The sequence below is a fragment of the Pipistrellus kuhlii genome, unplaced genomic scaffold (genome assembly GCF_014108245.1).
Source record: "Pipistrellus kuhlii isolate mPipKuh1 unplaced genomic scaffold, mPipKuh1.p scaffold_m20_p_9, whole genome shotgun sequence".
NCBI lineage: Eukaryota > Metazoa > Chordata > Mammalia > Chiroptera > Vespertilionidae > Pipistrellus > Pipistrellus kuhlii.
In genome coordinates, this window is record NW_023425595.1 from 63270286 (window position 1) to 63289768 (window position 19483).

At 41.7% G+C, this 19483-nt stretch overlaps 2 protein-coding genes across 5 annotated transcripts; one reads left to right on the forward strand and one right to left on the reverse strand.

Moving 5' to 3' along the window:
* Positions 1-1564: 1564 nt before the first annotated feature.
* Positions 1565-8614, reverse strand: CUNH11orf1 (chromosome unknown C11orf1 homolog). Of its 3 annotated transcripts, none has more exons than XM_036427050.2 (4): positions 8471-8614; positions 3129-3359; positions 2568-2634; positions 1565-2139 (listed from the first exon to the last, which is right to left on the reverse strand). In XM_036427050.2, exons 1-4 carry the CDS (start codon positions 8510-8512, stop codon positions 1964-1966), a joined length of 516 nt encoding a protein of 171 aa, XP_036282943.1. In that variant the 5' UTR covers positions 8513-8614; the 3' UTR covers positions 1565-1963. The 3 variants fall into 3 exon arrangements, with proteins under 3 accessions (XP_036282943.1, XP_036282942.1, XP_036282944.1); XM_036427049.2 differs by lacking the exon at positions 8471-8614 and adding an exon at positions 6787-6931; XM_036427051.2 differs by lacking the exon at positions 2568-2634.
* A 348-nt stretch (positions 8615-8962) lies between these two features.
* Positions 8963-13811, forward strand: FDXACB1 (ferredoxin-fold anticodon binding domain containing 1). 2 transcript variants are annotated; one of them, XM_036427046.2, is made up of 5 exons: positions 8963-9134; positions 9409-9565; positions 11562-11765; positions 11929-12087; positions 12409-13811. In XM_036427046.2, the coding sequence occupies exons 1-5, from the start codon at positions 8963-8965 to the stop codon at positions 13565-13567; spliced, it is 1851 nt and encodes a 616-aa protein (XP_036282939.1). In that variant the 3' UTR covers positions 13568-13811. The 2 variants fall into 2 exon arrangements, with proteins under 2 accessions (XP_036282939.1, XP_036282940.1); XM_036427047.2 differs by lacking the exon at positions 11929-12087.
* Positions 13812-19483: the final 5672 nt, after the last annotated feature.

A 19483-nucleotide genomic window follows, 5' to 3' on the forward strand; every position in this document is an offset into this window, starting at 1 on the left:
AGGCAGCAACCTCCTTGCTTTTCACAGCCAGATGTTATGTGGTTACTCTTCTCAGTTCTCATGCTCTCTACTGAGGTCCCAGCTTGGGAATTAGATCCCAGAGTTCTCAGTGGTAAACCCCCCCACAGATGAGATATCTCTCCGGAATTTCAGCTGCTGTCTATGGGAACCCAACCAGGCCTTACATGCCTCTGCCCTTCCTACCAGTCTCTATAGTCTTTCTTTTTTTTTAAATATATATTTTATTGATTTTTTTACAGAGAGGAAGGGAGAGAGATAGAGAGCTAGAAACGTCGATGAGAGAGTAACATCAACCAGCTGCCTCTTGCACACCCCCTACCAGGGATGTGCCCGCAACAAAGGTACATGCCCTTGACCGGAATCGAACCTGGGACCTTTCAGTCCGCAGACCGATGCTCTACCACTGAGCCAAACCGGTTTCGGCTCTATAGTCTTTCTATCCTTTGTTATCAGGGTTCTCTCCAGCTAATCTTCAGTTGATTATTCATGATGGTTTTTTGTATTTTAGTTGTAATTCCAGTTTGGTCCTGGGAATGTGTCAGTTTAGCATTCACGTACTCCACTGCCATTTTAAAAAACATATTTTATTGATTTTTCACAGAGGAAGGGAGAGGGATAGAAAGTCAGAAACATCGATGAGAGATAAGCATAAATCAGTTGCCTCCTGCACACCCCCCACTGAGGATATTCCTGCAAGCAAGGTACATGCCCTTGACCGGAATTGAACCTGGGACCCTTCAGTCCACAGGTTGACACTCTATCCACTGAGCCAAATCAGTTAGGGCTCCACTGCCATTTTTAATCTCAATCTAGCCATTTTAAAATTAAGACTGTTGCCTCCCTGTGGTCATTAACCATAAACTAATCTCAACCTTTTATCAATCTTATTAATTTCCCACTTTGAAAGACTCACCTTAAACCAATTGAACTCTTATCCCAATTCCTGAAGATATAACTTACCCAAATATTTGCCTTTTGAGTTACTATCAAGACTCTGTCAAGTTGATGTTCTTCCTTGCTATAGCTTTAATAATTCAGCTTTGTTTGATCAACAGGTTTCTTTGGTAATCTTTGTGGGAAGTAAAACATTGATAGTCATATCTTTTTAAATATAAATGTAAATATTTATAGATAAGATGATATAATTTCTGAGATCTGCTCCAAAATTAATATTTTCAAATCAGAAAGTACAATAGATAGGGGTAGGAAAACTTATAAAGTTTTGAAGATAGGAGTTCATTATAATATTCTGTCTGCTTTTGTATGTTTTAAATTCTTTATGATAATAAAATAAGTTCTTTTTCTTCTTTTTTTTTAATTTCTTTCTTTTTTTAAATATATTTTTATTGATTTTGTACAGAGAGGAAGGGAGATAGCGAGTTAGAAACATTGATGAGAGAGAGTCATTGATCAGCTGCCTCTTGCACACCCCCCACTGGGGATGTGCCCGCAACCAAGGTTCATGCCCTTGACCGGAATCGAACCCGGGACTGAAGCCGACGCTCTATCCATTGAGCCAAACCGGTTTTGGCTCTTTTTCTTCTTCTAATCCTTAAGAGGAATGTTCATGAAGATCACATTAAAGTTACACTGTCTGACCATGACTATCAGACTCATACCCAAGAGCATCCAGGCAAATGTAGCTTAAGTTATACTGAATTTTGCTCCTGATAGAAGGCAGTAAAGAGAAGACTGGTTATAGATTTGAGAGAAATAATTATTTTTTACTGCCCTCTTACAACACCCCTAATTATATAACTAATAGATATAACCAACTCAAATTATACATTTAAATATTGGTTAAAGGTGGTAGATAACATTTCCTGTGCTTTATTTATTCAGAGAGTGAAACTGTGCTATAGTCTTCTGACTTCTTAGTTGTGCTTAAAATGTGCTCCCTCCTGAATTCTGTTCTGGAAAAACGAAGCTTCTTATAATTTTGTTAGAACCTCTCACCCTGAAATGGGCAGTTATTATTATTACATACACACACAGAGTGATGCTCAATTTGAGGTTTTGAATAGCTATTCATATAAGTTGACTTTTCTGTGCATTTGTATCGAGGTGGATCCAGCTCAGGTTGATGTCCTGGGAACCAGTGAGGCTCTCGCTTAAATCCTGAGGGAGGAGAAAAGAGAAGACAAGTGGAATCAGTCAATAGTAAGGAGTCTTAATAACCAATTTCATTATTACTTCTGAGGGAATAGAGAGTGAGTCCCGTAGAATTCAGAAGAGAGAGGGGTCATTCACTCACTAATTCATTTTTTTTCCATTTTATTTATTTTCATTTTTTATTAAATTATTATCTGTGTACATATTTTATCATTGCCCCCCCCCCCCCATACATACCTTCCCTCCCCAGAGTTTTGTGTCCATTGGTTGTACTTATATGCATGTATACAAGTCCTTTGGTTGATCTCTTATCTCTCCCAGACATTCATTCATTTATTCACTCATTCAGTTAACTTTTATTTGAGTTCCTTTTATGTTCCATGCCTTGAATTAGATCCTGAGAACTTAAGAATTAAAAAGAATAGTCCACCTACTATGGGCTGAAAGTGGTCTTTTGTTATTGTAGCTTGTATCATATGTTGTTTCAAAGTAGTGTCCAAACTGGAAAGAAAAAGTAATAGATTAAAAATATAGGAGTCTACATCCAATATTTGGAAATAAAGGACACAGTAACATGAATTCCAATATCTTCTTTCATATTTTAGATTAACTAGAGAGGTCTATATATTATTAGAGGTCTATAATATTACTCTATATCCTACTAACTTTCATAGCCTTTTTGTTTGCTTAAGAGACCTAAAAGTCAAGGACCAGGGGAAAAGCTAGCCTAAGTCAGAAGACATTGTATATTTCTTTAGATGAATAAAGTTCAAACAAGAAGAGAAAGAGTACTCATATTTTTATTACCTTACAATAATATAATATTCAACTTGACAGTAAAGTGGGATAGGTATTCCAGCTAAGAACAGCTTCCCTCCCCACTGAAAAGAAGTATGAGAGATTTCAGCATTAGAAGTTATCAGATTCTTGCCTCTCAAATGGCTACTATTTCTTTTGCTAAGAGAAGGAAACAAAGGAAGAGAAAGTTACATTACCTGGGAAGGCAAGGGTTTGGGCTGTACTATATTCCTTAGATCATATCTTTCCTGGTTCCAGTTACCTATCAGGGTACGATTTGAATAGGTATTCTCATTAGTGGTGCATCTCCATCCATACTGGGAAAACTTGGATAAATCATTCCAATCTGTCCACACTTCAGCATGGCCATCTGCATTAATGAGGCTGCCATAGTGCGGGTTTGTAAGGAAACAGGAGAGGAACTCTCTCTGGGAAAAGATGAGAAAAGAAAAGCTTCTTATAAAAATCAGAGAGCAGAAAAGGCCTCCCCTTTTCACCCTTGGCCAAACATAACATAGGCACACCTCACTAAGAATCTAGGCTTTCCTTCCAATTTGACTGTTGTTATTCTGTTTCCTTTTCTCCAGGTCCACAAGTCCTTTGACCTATCCTCTCAATCAGCAGTAATGAATGACTATATAGATTAAATGCTCCCCTCAAAAACACAGAAAAACTTTAGTAACCTCAATACTATATACTAGCTAAATGTTCAGGTAATTTTGAGATGTTGGAATTTAAGAACCAGGAGTATTTCCCTGGCCTGTGTGGCTCAGTTGGTTGGAGCATCGTACACCAAATGATGGTGGGTTCGAGTCCCAGTCAGGGGATATACCCAGGTTGTGTAGTGGGTCAACACCAGTAGGGGTGTATGCAGAAGGCAACTTATCAATGTTTCTCTTTCTCATTGATGTCTCCCCCCCCCCCTTCCTGTCTCTAAAAAAATGAAGGTATTGGAGGATCCAAGATGGCTGCACAGGTAAACACCTAACCGCAGCCGCACACAACAATTTCAATAAAATACAACTAAAATATAAAATGGACATTACCCAGAACTACAGGAAAGTCGACTGACTGGAATTTCTACAATGAGAAGCAAGGAGAAAACCAGAAGGAAGAGCAGAGGAGCTGTAAAAGCCTAAGGTACAGAGACACGCGGCGCACTTGGAGAGGACGGAGCCGGAGAGGAGGGGGTGGTTCAGTGCCTGGCTAGCGTTCCCTAGAGGGAAGGAGATAAAAGCTCCAGACTGTGCTGAACTCCAGACCCGACTGCTCTGAAGCCCAGTTCTAGGCCAGACCCTGGGGACCCAGGCTCAAACAGAGGGAGTCTGGGCTGTGAGGCAGAATCCCAGGGGAGCGGCGAAAAGCAGAGCCCCGGAGGTGTGTACATTGCACACAGAGGACGGACTGTTGACTCTGCTGCCAGATTGCCCTAGCAGGAAGGAAACAAAAGCTCCGGACTATGCTAAGCCCCGTTCTGACTGCTCTGAACCCCAGTTCTAGGCCAGACTCCGGGGACTCAGGCTCATCCAGAGGGAGCTGGGCTATAAAGCGGAACCCCGGGGGAGTGCACATTGCGCGCAGAGAAGGGACGGTTGGCTGTGCCGCGGGATTGCCCTGGTGGGAAGGAGACAGGGGCTCCAGACTGCTCTGAATACCACCTCCAATCCCACTTCCAAATGAACTGAACCCCAGTTCCAGGCCCATTGGGGGAGAGACTAGACTGTTTGGTAGTAGGCAAAACTCGAGGGCATCTCACTCTCAGAGGTGCTTGCAGCGAGTACTAAAGGACCCTGAGGAATATTGAGACTCAAGAGCTGCATAGGGCGTGGCTGACGGAAGCCAAGGCTGTAGGTTCCACCCTGAAACTCCGCTCCATCAGGGAAGCTGCGAAAATGCTGAGACAAGGAAATAGATAACAAACGAAAGAAATGGAGGACAAAAAGCGACTGGATATAGAGTTCAAAACCACACTTATAAGATTGTTCAAGAATCTCCTAGAAAAGGCCGATAAAATAAATGAGACCTATGAGGATATGAAAAGGGATCAACTAGAAATAATAAGGAATCAACAAGAAATAATACGGGATCAACAAGAAATAATAAGGGATCAACAAGAAATAAAGAATACATTGTCTGAAATAAAAAATATTATACAGAGTCCTAAAAACAGAATGGAAGATCGCAAGAATCAAGTCAAAGATTTGGAGCATAAAGAGCCAGAAGACACTCCTCCGCTGAAGCAACAAGGCAAGAGAATCCAGAAAATTGAAGATAATGTAAGAAACCTCTGGGACAACTTCAAGCGAACCAACATCAGAATTATGGGGGTCCCAGAAGATGAGAGAGAGCAAGATATCAAAAACATACTGAAAGAAATAGTGACAGAAAACTTCCCCCACCTGGTGAAAGAACTAGACTTACAAGTCCAGGAAGTGCACAGAACTCCAAACAAAAGGAATCCAAAGAAGACCACACCAAGACAAATCATAATTAAAATTCCAAGAGCAAAAGACAAAGAGAATATTAAAAGCAGCAAGAGAAAAGCAGGTAGTTACCTCTAAAGGAGCACCTAAACGATTGTCAGCTCATTTCTCAACAGAAACCATGCAGGCCAGATGGGAATGGCAAGAAATATTCAAGGTGATGAATAGTAAGAACCTACAGGCAAAGATAATCTACCCACCAAAGCTATCACTCAGAATTCAAGGCCAGATAAAGAGCTTCACCAATAAAAAAAAAAAGCTAAAGGAGTGCATCACCAGCAAACCAGAATTATTTGAATTGCTGAAGGGGGTTCTTTCGGAAGAGAAAGTAAATAAAGATAAAAACTATGAACAACAAATACATAACTATCAACAAGTGAATCTAAAAACCAAAAAAAAAAAAAAAAAAAAATCTGATGAACAATATTAACTGGTGAATATAATAGAATCAGAGGTATGGAAGGGGAGTGAACTGATGATTGTTGGGGAAAAGGGGAGATGGGGATGTGGGAAGAGACTGAACATAAACTGTGCACCTATGGATGGAGACAATGATGGGTGGGGAAAGGGTGGGGTGGGAACCTGGTGGAGGAGAGCAACGGAGGGGGGGGGAAAGAGGAACATCTGTAATAATATGAACTATAAAGATTTAAAAATAAATAAATAAATAAATAAATTAAATAAATAAATAAATAAAGGTATTGTTATAGTCAAAGAGAATAGGGAAAAGTGAGAACTGGAAAACTAGACAACACAATAAATTATCAATAAATGATAGTTTCCTTCCTTCTAGGACCAATTCAAATGCAATTATTCCATATGCCTTCTCTTGTTAACTTATTTGTCTCACAATGTACTTCATGTTCATATCTTTCTATATTTATAACTTCTACCATGTGTCAAGAGTTTTTAAAAATATATATTTTTATTGATTTCAGAGAGGAAGGGAGAGGGAGAGATAGAAACATCAATGATGAGAGAGAAGCATTAATTGGCTGCCTACTTCATGCTCCCCTCTGAGGATCAATACCACAACCAGGGCATATGCCCTGACCGGGAATGGAACCATGACCTCCTGGTTCATAGGTTGACGCTCAACCACTGAGCACACAGGCAGGACTCAAGAGTTCTTTAAGTAAACTTTCAATACCCTATACTGGACTGTAAATCCCTAAGGAGAGGATTTGTGTCTTATACATTATCACACGCTCTTCTTCTGCCTGACCTCTCAATCAACAGTTCTTTGAACATACCAGATGACCAATATCTGAATTTCAAGTTGTAAGAAATCAAAAGAAGCCTACCCATTTTTATTTTTAACAAAAAGAAAAAAATGAGAGTCTGGTTCCTTGACTTAGGAACAAGACATTACCTTCCAAAAAGAAAAGTAATCGGATCCCGAGGAGCTTGTGTTTGTAGATTCTCTAGGAAAGTGACAGAAAATCTTATTCTTCTGGTCCATGTTCTTTAAAAGAAGAGATGTCACCAAACCTGGCCCTCCCAGTCCTTAAGCAGAGAAAGAATGTAGATCACTCGATCACCATGACCAGGTCACCACTCACCCACCTTTCCACAGGTAGGGACAAAGCCAATACTGTCCTCTCACTTGATGTGCCTTTGCAAAGACAGGTGCATGCACTGATGTCAACAAACAGCATAATGACTAAATCGTAGCTGGTACCACAATACTAAGCCTGTTAGCAGGCTTAGTATTCAGGCTGCAGACCAAGGTGATACTGTCCTGGGGCAGTAAGATACATATCATCATCCACTCAGTTTTCCACTCCTGGAACCCTGGGCTTATCTTTGACACCAATTTCTCTTTCAATCCCTTACATCACCCAATTATGAGGTCTTGTTGACTTTTAAAAATATATATATATTTTGAGTTTTACGGAAAGGAAGAGAGAGGGATAGAGAGCTAGAAACATCGATGAGAAAGAATCATTGATCAGCTGCCTCTTACACACCCGCCACTGGGGATGTGCTCGCAACCAAGGCACATGCCCTTGACCGGAATTGAGTCCGGGATCTTTCAGTCCGCAGGCTGACACTCTATCCACTGAGCCAAACCGGTTTCGGCCTTGTTGACTTCTTATTTAGCCCACTAACCTCAATCCCCACTGCCAAGTTACAACTCAGATCTCCCTATCAGCCCTGGACTCTGACTGCAAAAGCCTCCTATTTGACCTCCATGCCATCAATCTAGTTTTCCAATCCTTCTGTTTTGTTAATCCTCACCCGAGGATATTTTCCCATTGATTTTTAGAGAGAGTGAAGAGAGAGGGAAAAACAGAAACATTAATGTGAGAGAAACACATAGATTGGTTGCCTCCTGAATGAGTGGCATCCAGGGCCCAGGCCTGGGAGCAACCTGCAACCGATGTATGTGCCCTTGACCGGATTCGAACCGGGACCCTTCAGTCTGCAGGCTGATGCCCTATCACTGAGCCAAACCAGCTAGGGCTTTCCAATCCTTCTTCACACAAAAAAGCAGGACTTTCAAAAATAAAAATTTAATTGTGTCTTCTTCCTATTTAAAATGTTTTGGTGTCTGACCACTGTTTCAGAATAAGGTTCAGGCTATTAAAATGGCTTATAAAGTTTTGTATGACCTGGCCCCTGCTTAATTTTTCAGTGTCATCTATTGTCGACTGTCCCTCCTACTACATTTTCAGCCAAACTTAACTATTCTGCTTCTCCATCATGCTCTTGCATATGTTGTTCCTTCTGCCTCTTCACTCCTCTTGACTCGGGTAAAGTGTACTTTCCCCCCTTAGTTTTCAACTCGTTTCAATTCCGGGGAATCTTTCACTCCCCCCCACCCCCCCCTCAAGGTTTCCCTCCTGTGTGTTCCCACAGCATCCTGAATTACTCCACTCACAGCTAAATCAGAATTGCCTCTTTTGCTGAGCGTCCTTCTACCAGACTACAAGCTCAGTGAAAACCAGAGGCCACATCCTGCTCATCCATATTCGCATCCATCTAGCCATCCTCACAGTGGCACCCAACAGGCACCTATTATTTCTTGAATGAAAGGCAGGAGATGGAAGCACCTGGACGCATTCCGAGCAGTAGAGACAATGGCCAGCAGCCATTCTGGATGAGACTGAAGAAGACTTCTAAAATCCTCTGTGACAGGAACGAGCCGAACACAGCCGATCTTTACCTCTCGTCGGCCCGCCCCGCTTCCTTCACTCCGAACTCGCCTCACCCGCGGCCTCTCCCGCCGCGCTACCCAGTGCTTGTGACCTCATGCTCGGGTGACGGAGTCGCGCAGGGCCACCCTCGGGCTCGGAGGATTTTATTTCGGACTCTCGAGGGGGTGGGCGGCGTGTGGGGGACAGCGCAGTCGGCGTCTCCCTTTGGCACTCGTGGTTATTTCCATCCCCAGGTGTGGCTGTACTAGTTTGTCGAAGCCCCGCAAGCGCTGTGGCGCGTCATCAATCAGCGACGGGCGAGGCGCCGGCAGCGGGAGACCCGCGGCGGAAGTAACGTAACACGCGCGCCTCCGGGAGAGGACGCCCGCGGGCGAGCAGGAGGAGGCCATGGCCCCTCGGCGCCTCCTCTTGGTTGGGGAAGGGAACTTCTCCTTCGCCGCCGCTGTGAGTGAGACCCTGGACCCGAGCACTAGCCTCACGGCCACCTGCCTGCAGCGCCCCACCGACCTAGCGGGGGACCCGGCGGCCGGGGAGAACCTCCGGCGCCTGCGCGAGCGAGGTATCGCGGCCCCGCCCAGCGCGGCCCCGCCCAGCGCGGCCCCGCCCAGCGCGGCCCCGCCCAGCGCGGCCCCGCCCAGCGCGGCCCCGCCCAGCGCGGCCCGAAGGGTGGGAACGTGGGCATTGAAGAGAGAATCGCTCCAGAAAGTCCAGTGGACTTTTACGGAAATCTCGCTCTGTGCCTAGACCGGGGTTGTTTCGCGCGGTTCAGGTTAGGAAAGGGTTTTCTGTGCCTCCAGGTTTTAAGACATCCTCCTGTCTGTATTTCGTGCCAGGTACAAGGATACATTTTGGTGTGGACTGCACCCAGCTGGCAGATGCCTTTGAACCGCACGACAGGGAGTTTGACCGAATTTGTTTTAACTTCCCGCACTGTGGACGCAAAGCTGGAGTAGCGAGGAACAGGGAACTGCTTGCCAAGTTCTTCCGGAGGTGAGGAAAGGAGAGCGCTCACAAGGAAAGCACTGGAACATTTTAGTTTGGGAAGTTAGGCTCACGTGTGTAAATTATTATGCTAGGTTTAGAGAGACTATAAAGCTCCATAAGAATACACAGTCCCGTTGGAAAGGCAGACATATAACCCTGAAGGCTAAATCAAAGTACAAATACTGTGCCCTTGGGTGTCTAATGGGCTGGTCACCTATTTTTGGTCATGCAAAATAGTGATAACCAGTGTAGTCTAAAGGTGAGGAGCATGGATTTAGGAGCCAAACTGCCTGGATTCAAATCCACACCCACCACCTAATACCCTGTTTCCCCGAAAATAAGACAGTGTCTTATATTAATTTTTGCTCCCAAAGATGCACTAGATCTTATTTTCAGGGGATGTCTTATTTTCGGGGAAACACGGTTTTTGTATGATTTTAGGTAAGCTTACTTAATCCTTTTTTGCTTCCTCATCTATAAACTGAAGATATTAATATTTCCAGATAGCCTCATAACATTATTGGGACTTTACCATAGTGCTTTACACCAGCGATTTTCAGCCAGTGTCTGCAGGCGGACACACTAGTACAGCGTTTTTCAACCGCTGTTCCGCGGCACACTAGTGATGTTGCCTGGTGTGCCGTAGGTGCAGACAAGACAAGAATTTTATAATTTTTCACTATTTTGTTTACTTAATATTTCATAATAAAGTAATTATAAAATACTTTCTTTGTGTTTATTTGATTCCTATTCAAGAGAATTACTTTATATATAGTCAATATAGGCACAGAGTTAAATTTTTTAACATTTTCTAATGGTGGTGTGCCTCGTGATTTTTTTCATGAAACAAGTGTGCCTTTGCCCAAAAAAGGTTGAAAAACACTGCACTAGTATACCAAAACATGTGGCACAATTGCAGGTCTCTGGGTCACAGCTGTTAACAAACTTCACAGAGGCAATATTTCAAGTAAGTATCTGAAGTATAGAACTTTAATAGGGAGGAGGGGAGTGAAAAGAACAACTTTCTCCATGGAACTGTAACAGAGCTGCAAGAATTTTAATAACATGCAGTACCTGATAGTTTAGTCAGGGGCACTGACCTCTTTTCCCTTAGATTGTCAAATAAGAAAATGACAACAACCAAAACAATAGTAGCCGTCCAGTGTGAATGAATCAAAGTTATACCTATTTTTTTTGTGTCAGATCAGCAAAAAGTAAACTTTTTGATGTGCTGCAGAATTTTAGTTTATGTGCGCCATCAGATGAAACAGGTTGAACATCGCTGCTTTACACTGTTTACCAAAGCCTGTGGCATAATTGGAGGTCTCTTTGGGTCATGGTTGTCAACAAATTTTTCACAGAGGCAGTATTTTAAGTATTTGAAGTATAGAATTTTAATAGGCAGAAGTTGCCGAAACTGGTTTGGCTCAGCGGTAGAGCGTCGGTCTGCGGACTGAAAGGTTCCAGGTTCGATTCCGGTCAAGGGCATGTACCTTGGTTGCGGGCACATCCCCAGTAGGGGTGTGCAAGAGGCAGCTTGTTGATATTTCTCTGTCATCGATGTTTCTAGCTCTATCTCTCTCCCTTCCTCCCTGTAAGAAAATCAATAAAATAAAATAAAAATAAATTAAAAAAAAGAATTTTAATAGGCAGAAGGGAGCGAAAAGAACAACTTCTCCACCAGGAAGAACAGCCTGATCAGTGAATCCTGTATAGGAACCTTGAAGACATTGATTTTCTATAACATGTAGGTGAACAATGCAAATACCAAGCTGGTAATACTGTGGTCAGGCACCAGTGTTATGAGTTGAACATTGAATTTACATTCTAATTTACTTCCAGCTATTTTCTTTGCATGTTTGAAGTCTAATAGACCTTTGCCAATGGGTGTGAAATAGATTTTAATTATTTCACAGCCAAACCATGTATATATAACTAACTCCAGTGGTAATTGCTACTTGATAAATGGCCTGTATTCTCTCCCTTCCCTCACCCCCATTAGCTGTGCAGATGTTCTTGCAGAGGAAGGAGAAATCCATGTGGCATTGTGTAGGGGACAAGGTGGGACTCCTGCTGATAATCCCACAAGAGAATGGCACAACAGTTGGCAAGTGGTTGCCATGGCAGCTCTAGGCGGATTCATTTTAAGTGATGTGCATCCCTTCAGCTGTGAGGCTGTGCCAGGGTACAAGTGCACTGGATATAGGTAAGTAATAACAGAGGTCTAAGACTTTTCAGCTCTCTCACTAATTATTAATTTAAAAAAACCCTCAAAGGTAAACTTTTTTCTTGCCAATTTCCTGATTCAGTCTCAAACACTTATTTTCCTTAATAATAACAGACTTCATACTTGGTATCTATTTTGCCAGGAGTCAAGATAAGTCATTTCATGTAGAAGGTGCTTTGAACCATATTTTCACCCGGAGCTTACCCTTTAAAGGTTCACAACCGAGAATCTTCAGGGTCAAACTGGGTGACCAGTGGTTTTCTTTTCCAGAACCAGAAGCGCTTGTAGGAAAGTTGAACAGGTAACTGGTATTTTATCAGAAATTACTTCTTTCTGTAACTGCATCCTGATTGGCTTGATGGCAGCCATATATTGGATGGATACTACATATACTGTTAATGATGTTGGTGCTCTGAATACTTGTCAGTCTAGCAGACATAAACCTCTTTAGAACTAAAAATTGTATGAACAGTGGTTGTCAGAGTTCTGAAACACATGATAACTCTGTTTATCTTAAGGATAATTCTTTTCTATTTAGCTATTTGCACTTTATATTCTAGCTACATTATAATTATTTACTATTTTAAGTTTAAAAGGTTATTTTGTGTTTGTGCTTACACAGGGGTTTCCTAGAAGCATCATCCTGTCATCCGATCAAAACCATAAATGAGAAACTGATTTCTGAACTGGGCAAAGCTTTCCCTCTAAAAAGGCTGAAGTGTTCTTTCCCTTTGCTGCCACCTGGAGAAGCCAGTGTTCTCACTTCCTGGAACTGTGACATTCTGTCAACTGTCTTTTGGATTCATCTCCTCGAGGATAACTCAAATTCTGAGTCCCTGACTGGTGGGACAACAGAAGACATGGAGGACTTTCTAGTATCCCTTTCCGAACTTAGCTTTCCTAAGGAAGACGCTCCTGAAGGAATCTATGCCCAAGCCAAGACCTGGCTTAGACCTTCTCTCCTAGTTCATGTTCAGGCTGTCATCCAAGCACCAGACTTCCTCCCAGGATCTTTGTACATCCTCAGTGGACCTGTCTTTCAGAAATGCCACATCTTACCTTTCACAATGCCAGCATTTCACGAGACTTTATTTATTCTTGGGTTCAATAAAAATCTGAAGGATGACCGTCTTCAGTCACTACTGAGCCACCTGAAGGGCATTCTAGATAACCTTCTGACTCAGACATTGCTAGAGGGTTCTAAACTGAGCAATTCAGTAGAATTTGTCCTTCAACCAAATGGGAAAGATTATATGATTAATGTGAAGTCTCATAATTTTGGCCCAGATTGTGCCAAGGACCTAAGTATTGGATCTATTATCACATCTATTCCAAGCATTACACATGAAGAACTGTGTTTTGTGTTTGTATCTGTGAACTTGGACCTATTAGCCATGCTTGTCTGGGGTATCTCTGACTGGAGGATGTTGTGGACCTTTGATAAACGTTTTCTGAAGAATTTTGTCTCAGAGAAAATAGTACCCTTTAAAAGTTATTCCCTATATCCTCCAAGATATGTGCATGATATTAGTTTTTGGTTAGATGAGAAAAAAGGATTTGATGAACTAGAGTTTCACACTGTGGCCCGAGCAGTGTCCCAAGACACTGTCATATCCATACAGTTTCTTAGTCGTTTTCAGCATCCCAAGACTAAACAGGTCAGTCTCTGCTATAGAATGACCTACCAGACCTGTGACAAAGCCCTTACCCAGCAGCAGGTAGCATCAATGCAATCCCAGTTTAGGAAAGAGATTCAACGACTACATTTGACACCTCGGTAGTTTAGTAAATTCATTTCTGCAGCATGATCCTTATGAGTATGAGATGAAAAAACCCATTTGTAGCTGGGAGTCCTCTCTGGACTTTTTTTGTAAAATCTTTTTACCTGTGACTGTTGACTCTAAAGATACCTTGTGATTCGATCACTTAAACTTATAGACTGTAATGTGATTGGAGACCTTTGGAGTTGTGCAGTATTTTGATCCTGAGTAATGACTAGGAAAATTAACAAATAAAACATCATCAAGTACTTTAGATGCTCTATTGCTAAAGAGGAAATAGAACTTGAATGTCTCATCAAATTATATATATATATATATATATATATATATATATATATATATATATATATATATATAAAAACTAGAGGCCCGTGCACTGGTGGGGTCCCTCGGCCTGTGCTGTCTTGCAATCCAGGACCTTAGGGATGTCAGACTGCTGTTTTGGACTGATCCCCACAGGCCAGGCCAAGGGACCCCATTGTTGCACGAATCCTTACACCAGGCCTCTAGTATGCATATAAGATCTTTGGTTAATCTCTTCCCACCCTCCCCTCTTCTCCCTCCTGCTGAGATTCATCAGTCTGTTCCATGTTTCCATGCCTATGCGTTGAGCATATGCCCCCTGGTGGTCAATGTGCTTGAGCAAACGATCACTTAAGCCTGTGGTTGGCAAACTGCTCCCAAGCCACATGCGGCTCTTTGGCCCCTTTATTGTGGCTTTTCCACAAACTACCATGGCCTGGGCGAGTCTATTTTGAAGAAGTGGCATTAGAAGAAGTTTAAATTTAAAAAATTTGGCTCTGAAAAGAAATTTCATTCCTTGTACTGTTGATATTTGGCTTTGTTGACTAATGAGTTTGCTGACCACTGGCTTAGGCTTTTATATATATATATATATATATATATAGATAGATAGATAGATAGATAGATAGATAGATATAGATATAGATATGTATATTTTCCACATCGTCAATTCCTCTTCCTTTAACTCTATTGTATCATCTCACTAAATCTATGTACAAGAGTGCTTTTTAGTCAGACCAACATTTATTAACTTGGGTAGGTTGGAAGTGCTCCATTGGTACCATTATCATCTAGACTTTCTTCTCCTATTTCATGTTCAGGCTGTCATCCAAGCACATGAAATATAAATTTGGAAGGCATCTCATCATCATCATCATCTTTAATCAGTGATTGAATTACTGTTAAAGTCATGGAACTGATAGTTCATATTTAGATCTGAATTTACAGCCTAAGTTCTTTCTGCCATTTTGTTACTTTACTTCCCTTTCCCTGGTCTTCAGCAGTAGTCTCTCAACTGTAGTTAACTCTGAAGTTGTCCCCCCTCCTAAATGTGGGGGCCTTCTGTTGTAAGCATCTCTAAGGGACATTGATTGGCTCAGCCCAGGACTCTGAAGACTGTGAATTAATATATGTTCCTATTAATAGGTTCCACTAATTGAATTATATTGTGAATTTTATGAAGGAAACAACTGTGCTATTTATTCTTGCATTTGGAGAAGAGCATATATAGGAAGGCAAGAATAGAAGCAAAGAAACAAATTTGGAGGTTATGATAACGCAAACAAGAGAGAATGGTGACCTGGACCAGGGTGTAAAGTAGTTGGATAGGGCAATATTAGAAGTACTTGCTGATGAATTAAATATAAGTGTGTGGGTAGAAGGTGTGGAGTTAAGAGAAATCAACTAGGTTTTTTATTTGAGCAACTGGAAAAACTGTCATTAATAAGAAAACTAATAAGATACTGGAGTAAGTTTGAGGAGTGAAGAATTAAGAAATACCTTAAGGACACATGTATTGCTTAGCTCTCCACATCCTAAATAATAAAAGGGTAATATGCAAATTGACCCGACCGGCAGAACTGGGAATGACCGGTTGCTATGATGTGCACTGACCACCAGGGGGCAGACACTCAATGCAGGAGCTGCCCCTTGGTGGGCAATGTGCTTCCACAGGGGAGTGTCTCTCAGCCAGAAGCTGGCTTGTGGCTGGTCAGCACAGTGGCAGTGGCAGGAGCCTCTCCTGCTTCCACAGCAGCACTACAGATGTCCGACCAACAGCTTAGTCGTTAGTATGTGGGCCAGGCTGAGGGACCCCTCCAAATGCATGGATCTTTGTGCTCTGAGCCTCTACTGAGACATTGGTTGCTAGACAGGTTTAACATTCACCTGCTCTAAGCTTTTTTTTTTTTTTTTTTTTTTACAGAAAGTCTCTTGTACTTTGTTGAAGTTATATTTTCTTGAGAGTAAAAGTATATTTAAGACATTTTCATAAACATTAACCTAAGGAATGATAAAAACACCTTTTTTAAAAAAATTTCTAATGATGGTTATTTCAGAATGGGTAAAAGATTTGTGAAAGTTATAAAAAGGTTTGTTCAGTGAGTCAGGACATGATCACACCTGATGTATGAAGGGACCCCTGCTCTCCTAACTCTGACTCTATCTTGTTGCTTAGGTCCTTAGGTTGGGCCTAGACTTTTTTTTATTTCCATCGCTCATTCACAGTCCTTGATACTATTATTGGAAGCCTCCACAGATCTTCCTACTTGGTATCTAGGAACTTCCCCCCCTTTTCTAGCTTTTTAAAAAGTCATACACTTGCTTCACATCTTCAGGCAGCAAAATCTCAGACGTATGCCAAAAGAACTTCTTCACTGATACTGCCCCTAGGGCAATGGAAGCTAAAGAGAAAATAAACAAATGGGACTACATCAAAATAAAAAGCTTTTTTACAGCAAAAGAAACCATCAACAAAACAACAAGAAAGCCCACGGTGTGGGAGAACATATTTGCAAATAACACCACTGATAAAGGTTTAATCTCTAACATCTACAGACAGCTGATACAACTAAATAAAAGGAAGATGAATGATCCAATTAAGAAATGGGCAAGGGACCTAAATAGAATATTTTCAAAAGAAGACAGAAGGAAGGCCAAAAGGCACATGAAAACATGCTCAAAGTCACTAATTATACGAGAGATGCAAATCAAAACAACAATGCGGTACCATCTCACACCTGTCAGAATGGCCAACATCAACAAATCGACAAACGACAAGTGTTGGCGAGGTTGCGGAGAAAAAGGAACCCTCGTGCACTGCTGGTGGGAATGCAGACTGGTGCAACCACTGTGGAGAACAGTGTGGAGTTTCCTCAAAAAACTGAAAATGGAACTCCCATTTGACCCAGTAATCCCACTCCTAGGAATATATCCCAAGAAACTAGAAACACCAATCAGAAAGGATATATGCACCCCTATGTTCATAGCAGCACAATCTACAATAGCCAGAATTTGGAAACAGCCTAGGTGCCCGTCAGCAGATGATTGGATCAAAAAACTATGGTACATCTACACAATGGAATACTATGCTGCCATAAAGAAGAAGGAATTCTCATCATTTGCAGCAACCTGGATGGAATTGGAGAACATCATGCTGAGTGAAATAAGCCAATCAGTGAAAGAGAAACACCACATGACCTCACTCATTTGTGGATAATAAAGAGCATTATAAACTGATGAACCAAAAGATAGATATAGAGACAGTAAAGCAACAAGCAGATTGTCAAATTACAGCGGGGAGGGGAGGAGGATCTGGGGGAGATAATAGATCAACCGAAGGACTTGTATACATGCATATAAGTACAACCAATGGACATAAAACTATGGGGAGGGAGGGGCTATGGGGGAGGGAGGGAGGGGGGAAAAAAAAAATCATTAAAATATGTAAAAAAAAAAAATAAATTAATTAAAAAAAAAAAAAAAAAAAAGTCATACACTTGCTTCAAACAATAAAAAATAAAATAAAATCTTACAGGAAAAAAAAAGTTATACACTGCTAAAGAAACCAAGTTGGGAATGATCCCAAAATACAGGGAAATAACAAAGCAGACCAGGAGGCCAAGGCAGCTGCTCAGAGGAAGCTCCATCTCCCGACTCTTAGCAATACCTCATATAGCATCCAAATACACTCCAGAGGAACTTCAGTCCCTATTAGCTCTTGGAGTCACTCGGGAAGATCCATGGTTAAATTTTCAGGGAAGCCCTAGCACGTTTGGCTCAGTGGATAGAGCATCAGTCCTGTGGACTAAAGGGTCCCAGGTTCAGTTCTGGTCAAGGGCACATGACCAGGTTGCTGGCTCATCCCCAGTGTGGGATGTGTAGGAGGCAGCCAATCAATGGTTCTCTCTCATCCTTGATGTTTCTGTCTCTCTCTACCTCTTCCTTCCTCTCTGAAATCAATAAAAATATATTTAAAAAAATTTTTTTCAGGGCAAATATATCCTTCCCCAGGGACAGGCCCACAATATCTTGTGAGCTATTCATAATTTCCTACATAGAGGATACACTATGTTGTAATTGCTTTTACAACTAAAACCCTCATTACATGTCCTATCCTAGCCCTCTACTGCAAGATATCACCAAAACCTGTTCTATTTGGTAATCAGTATTTTCCCAAAGACAGCTCTCAGGCTGGCATAGGAGGCTTAACCACTGCTCTACAATATTTTGAAATCTTGTCTTAGGAACTACAAGAAAGCCCAGATGACACTGTGAAAAGCTTTGTTCAAAGTCAGGATCAGAGAGATTCAGTAGCAACTGTAACCCTCCAAAATCAGAGGACTAGATCTCCTAATGGCAGAGAAAGGGGGGTCTATGGCTCTTTCTGGAGGAAGAATGCTGTTTTTATGTCAACCTGTCTGGCCTAGTCAGGGATGTCACCCAAAAATTAAAAGAAAGGACCACAAAGATTAGAGAACATCAATCAAATCCATGAGACTACTGGCTAAAAAATATAAATTGGCATACTTGCCTACTTCCCTTCCTAAGACTATTAACATCCCTATTTCTCATCCTCGGTTTTGGCTCATGTACTCTGAGTCATTTTTCATCTTTCCTTCAGAATGGCCTTTGAGTTGTCACCAACCAGCCTCTCAGGGAAATCATGCTGCTGCAACCTCTAGCTCCAACCAGGACGAATCTATACAGAGTTCCAGCTGGCTACAATCAAAGTCCATCCCCTTATGCTCTTGATGTCCCCTCTCAGATGGAAGAAAGGACCTCCATGCCTGTTCCATAAAACAAAAAGACTGAAATGTTAGGTCTGATCCAATAACTGAATCATTACCCCTCTCCCCTGGAAACTGACCTTTAGACCACTTGACAACTGACATTCCCTTTTGCTTAGACCACATTCCACTTTTTTTTTTTATTAAATTATTATCTGTGTACATATTTTAACATTGCCCCCCCTTCCATACATACCCTCCCTCCCCAGAGTTTTGTGTCCATTGGTTGTACTTATATGCATGTATACAAGTCCTTCCATTGATCAATTATCTCCCCCAGATCTCCCTCCCCTCCCCACTGTAATTTGATGTCTGCTTGTTGCTTTATTATCTCTATATCTATCTTTTGGTTCATCAGTTTATGGTGTTCTTTATTATCCATAAATGAGTGAGGTCATGTGGTGTTTCTCTTTCATTGATTGGCTTATTTCACTCGGCATGATGTTCTCCAATTCCATCCAGGCTGCTGCAAATGATGAGAATTCCCTTTTTATGGCAGCATAGTATTCCATTGTGTAGATGTACCATTGTTTTTTTGATCCAATCATCTGCTGACGGGCACCTAGGCTGTTTCCAAATTCTGGCTATTGTAGATTGTGCTGCTATAAACATAGGGGTGCATATATCCTTTCTGATTGGTGTTTCTAGTTTCTTGGGATATATTCCTAGGAGTGGGATTACTGGGTCAAACGGGAGTTCCATTTTCAGTTTTTTGAGGAAACTCCACACTGTTCTCCACAGTGGTTGCACCAGTCTGCATTCCCACCAGCAGTGCACGAGGGTTCCATTTTCTCCGCAACCTCGCCAACACTTGTCGTTTGTTGAT

What these genes read in the sequence shown, in the direction of transcription:
- CUNH11orf1 (XM_036427049.2), bottom strand. Translation starts at nt 6,876, where the DNA reads ATGGACCAGAAGAATAAGATTTTCTGTCACTTTCCTAGAGAATCTACA. An exon ending in ATTACTTTTCTTTTTGGAAG is followed by an intron (nt 3,360 to 6,786) that starts GTAATGTCTTGT and finishes ATCTTTTCCCAG; the next exon opens with AGAGAGTTCCTCTCCTGTTT. An exon ending in AAGACCACTTTCAGCCCATA is followed by an intron (nt 2,140 to 2,567) that starts GTAGGTGGACTA and finishes CTCCTCCCTCAG; the next exon opens with GATTTAAGCGAGAGCCTCAC.
- FDXACB1 (XM_036427046.2), top strand. Translation starts at nt 8,963, where the DNA reads ATGGCCCCTCGGCGCCTCCTCTTGGTTGGGGAAGGGAACTTCTCCTTC. An exon ending in CCGGCGCCTGCGCGAGCGAG is followed by an intron (nt 9,135 to 9,408) that starts GTATCGCGGCCC and finishes ATTTCGTGCCAG; the next exon opens with GTACAAGGATACATTTTGGT. An exon ending in CTTGCCAAGTTCTTCCGGAG is followed by an intron (nt 9,566 to 11,561) that starts GTGAGGAAAGGA and finishes CACCCCCATTAG; the next exon opens with CTGTGCAGATGTTCTTGCAG.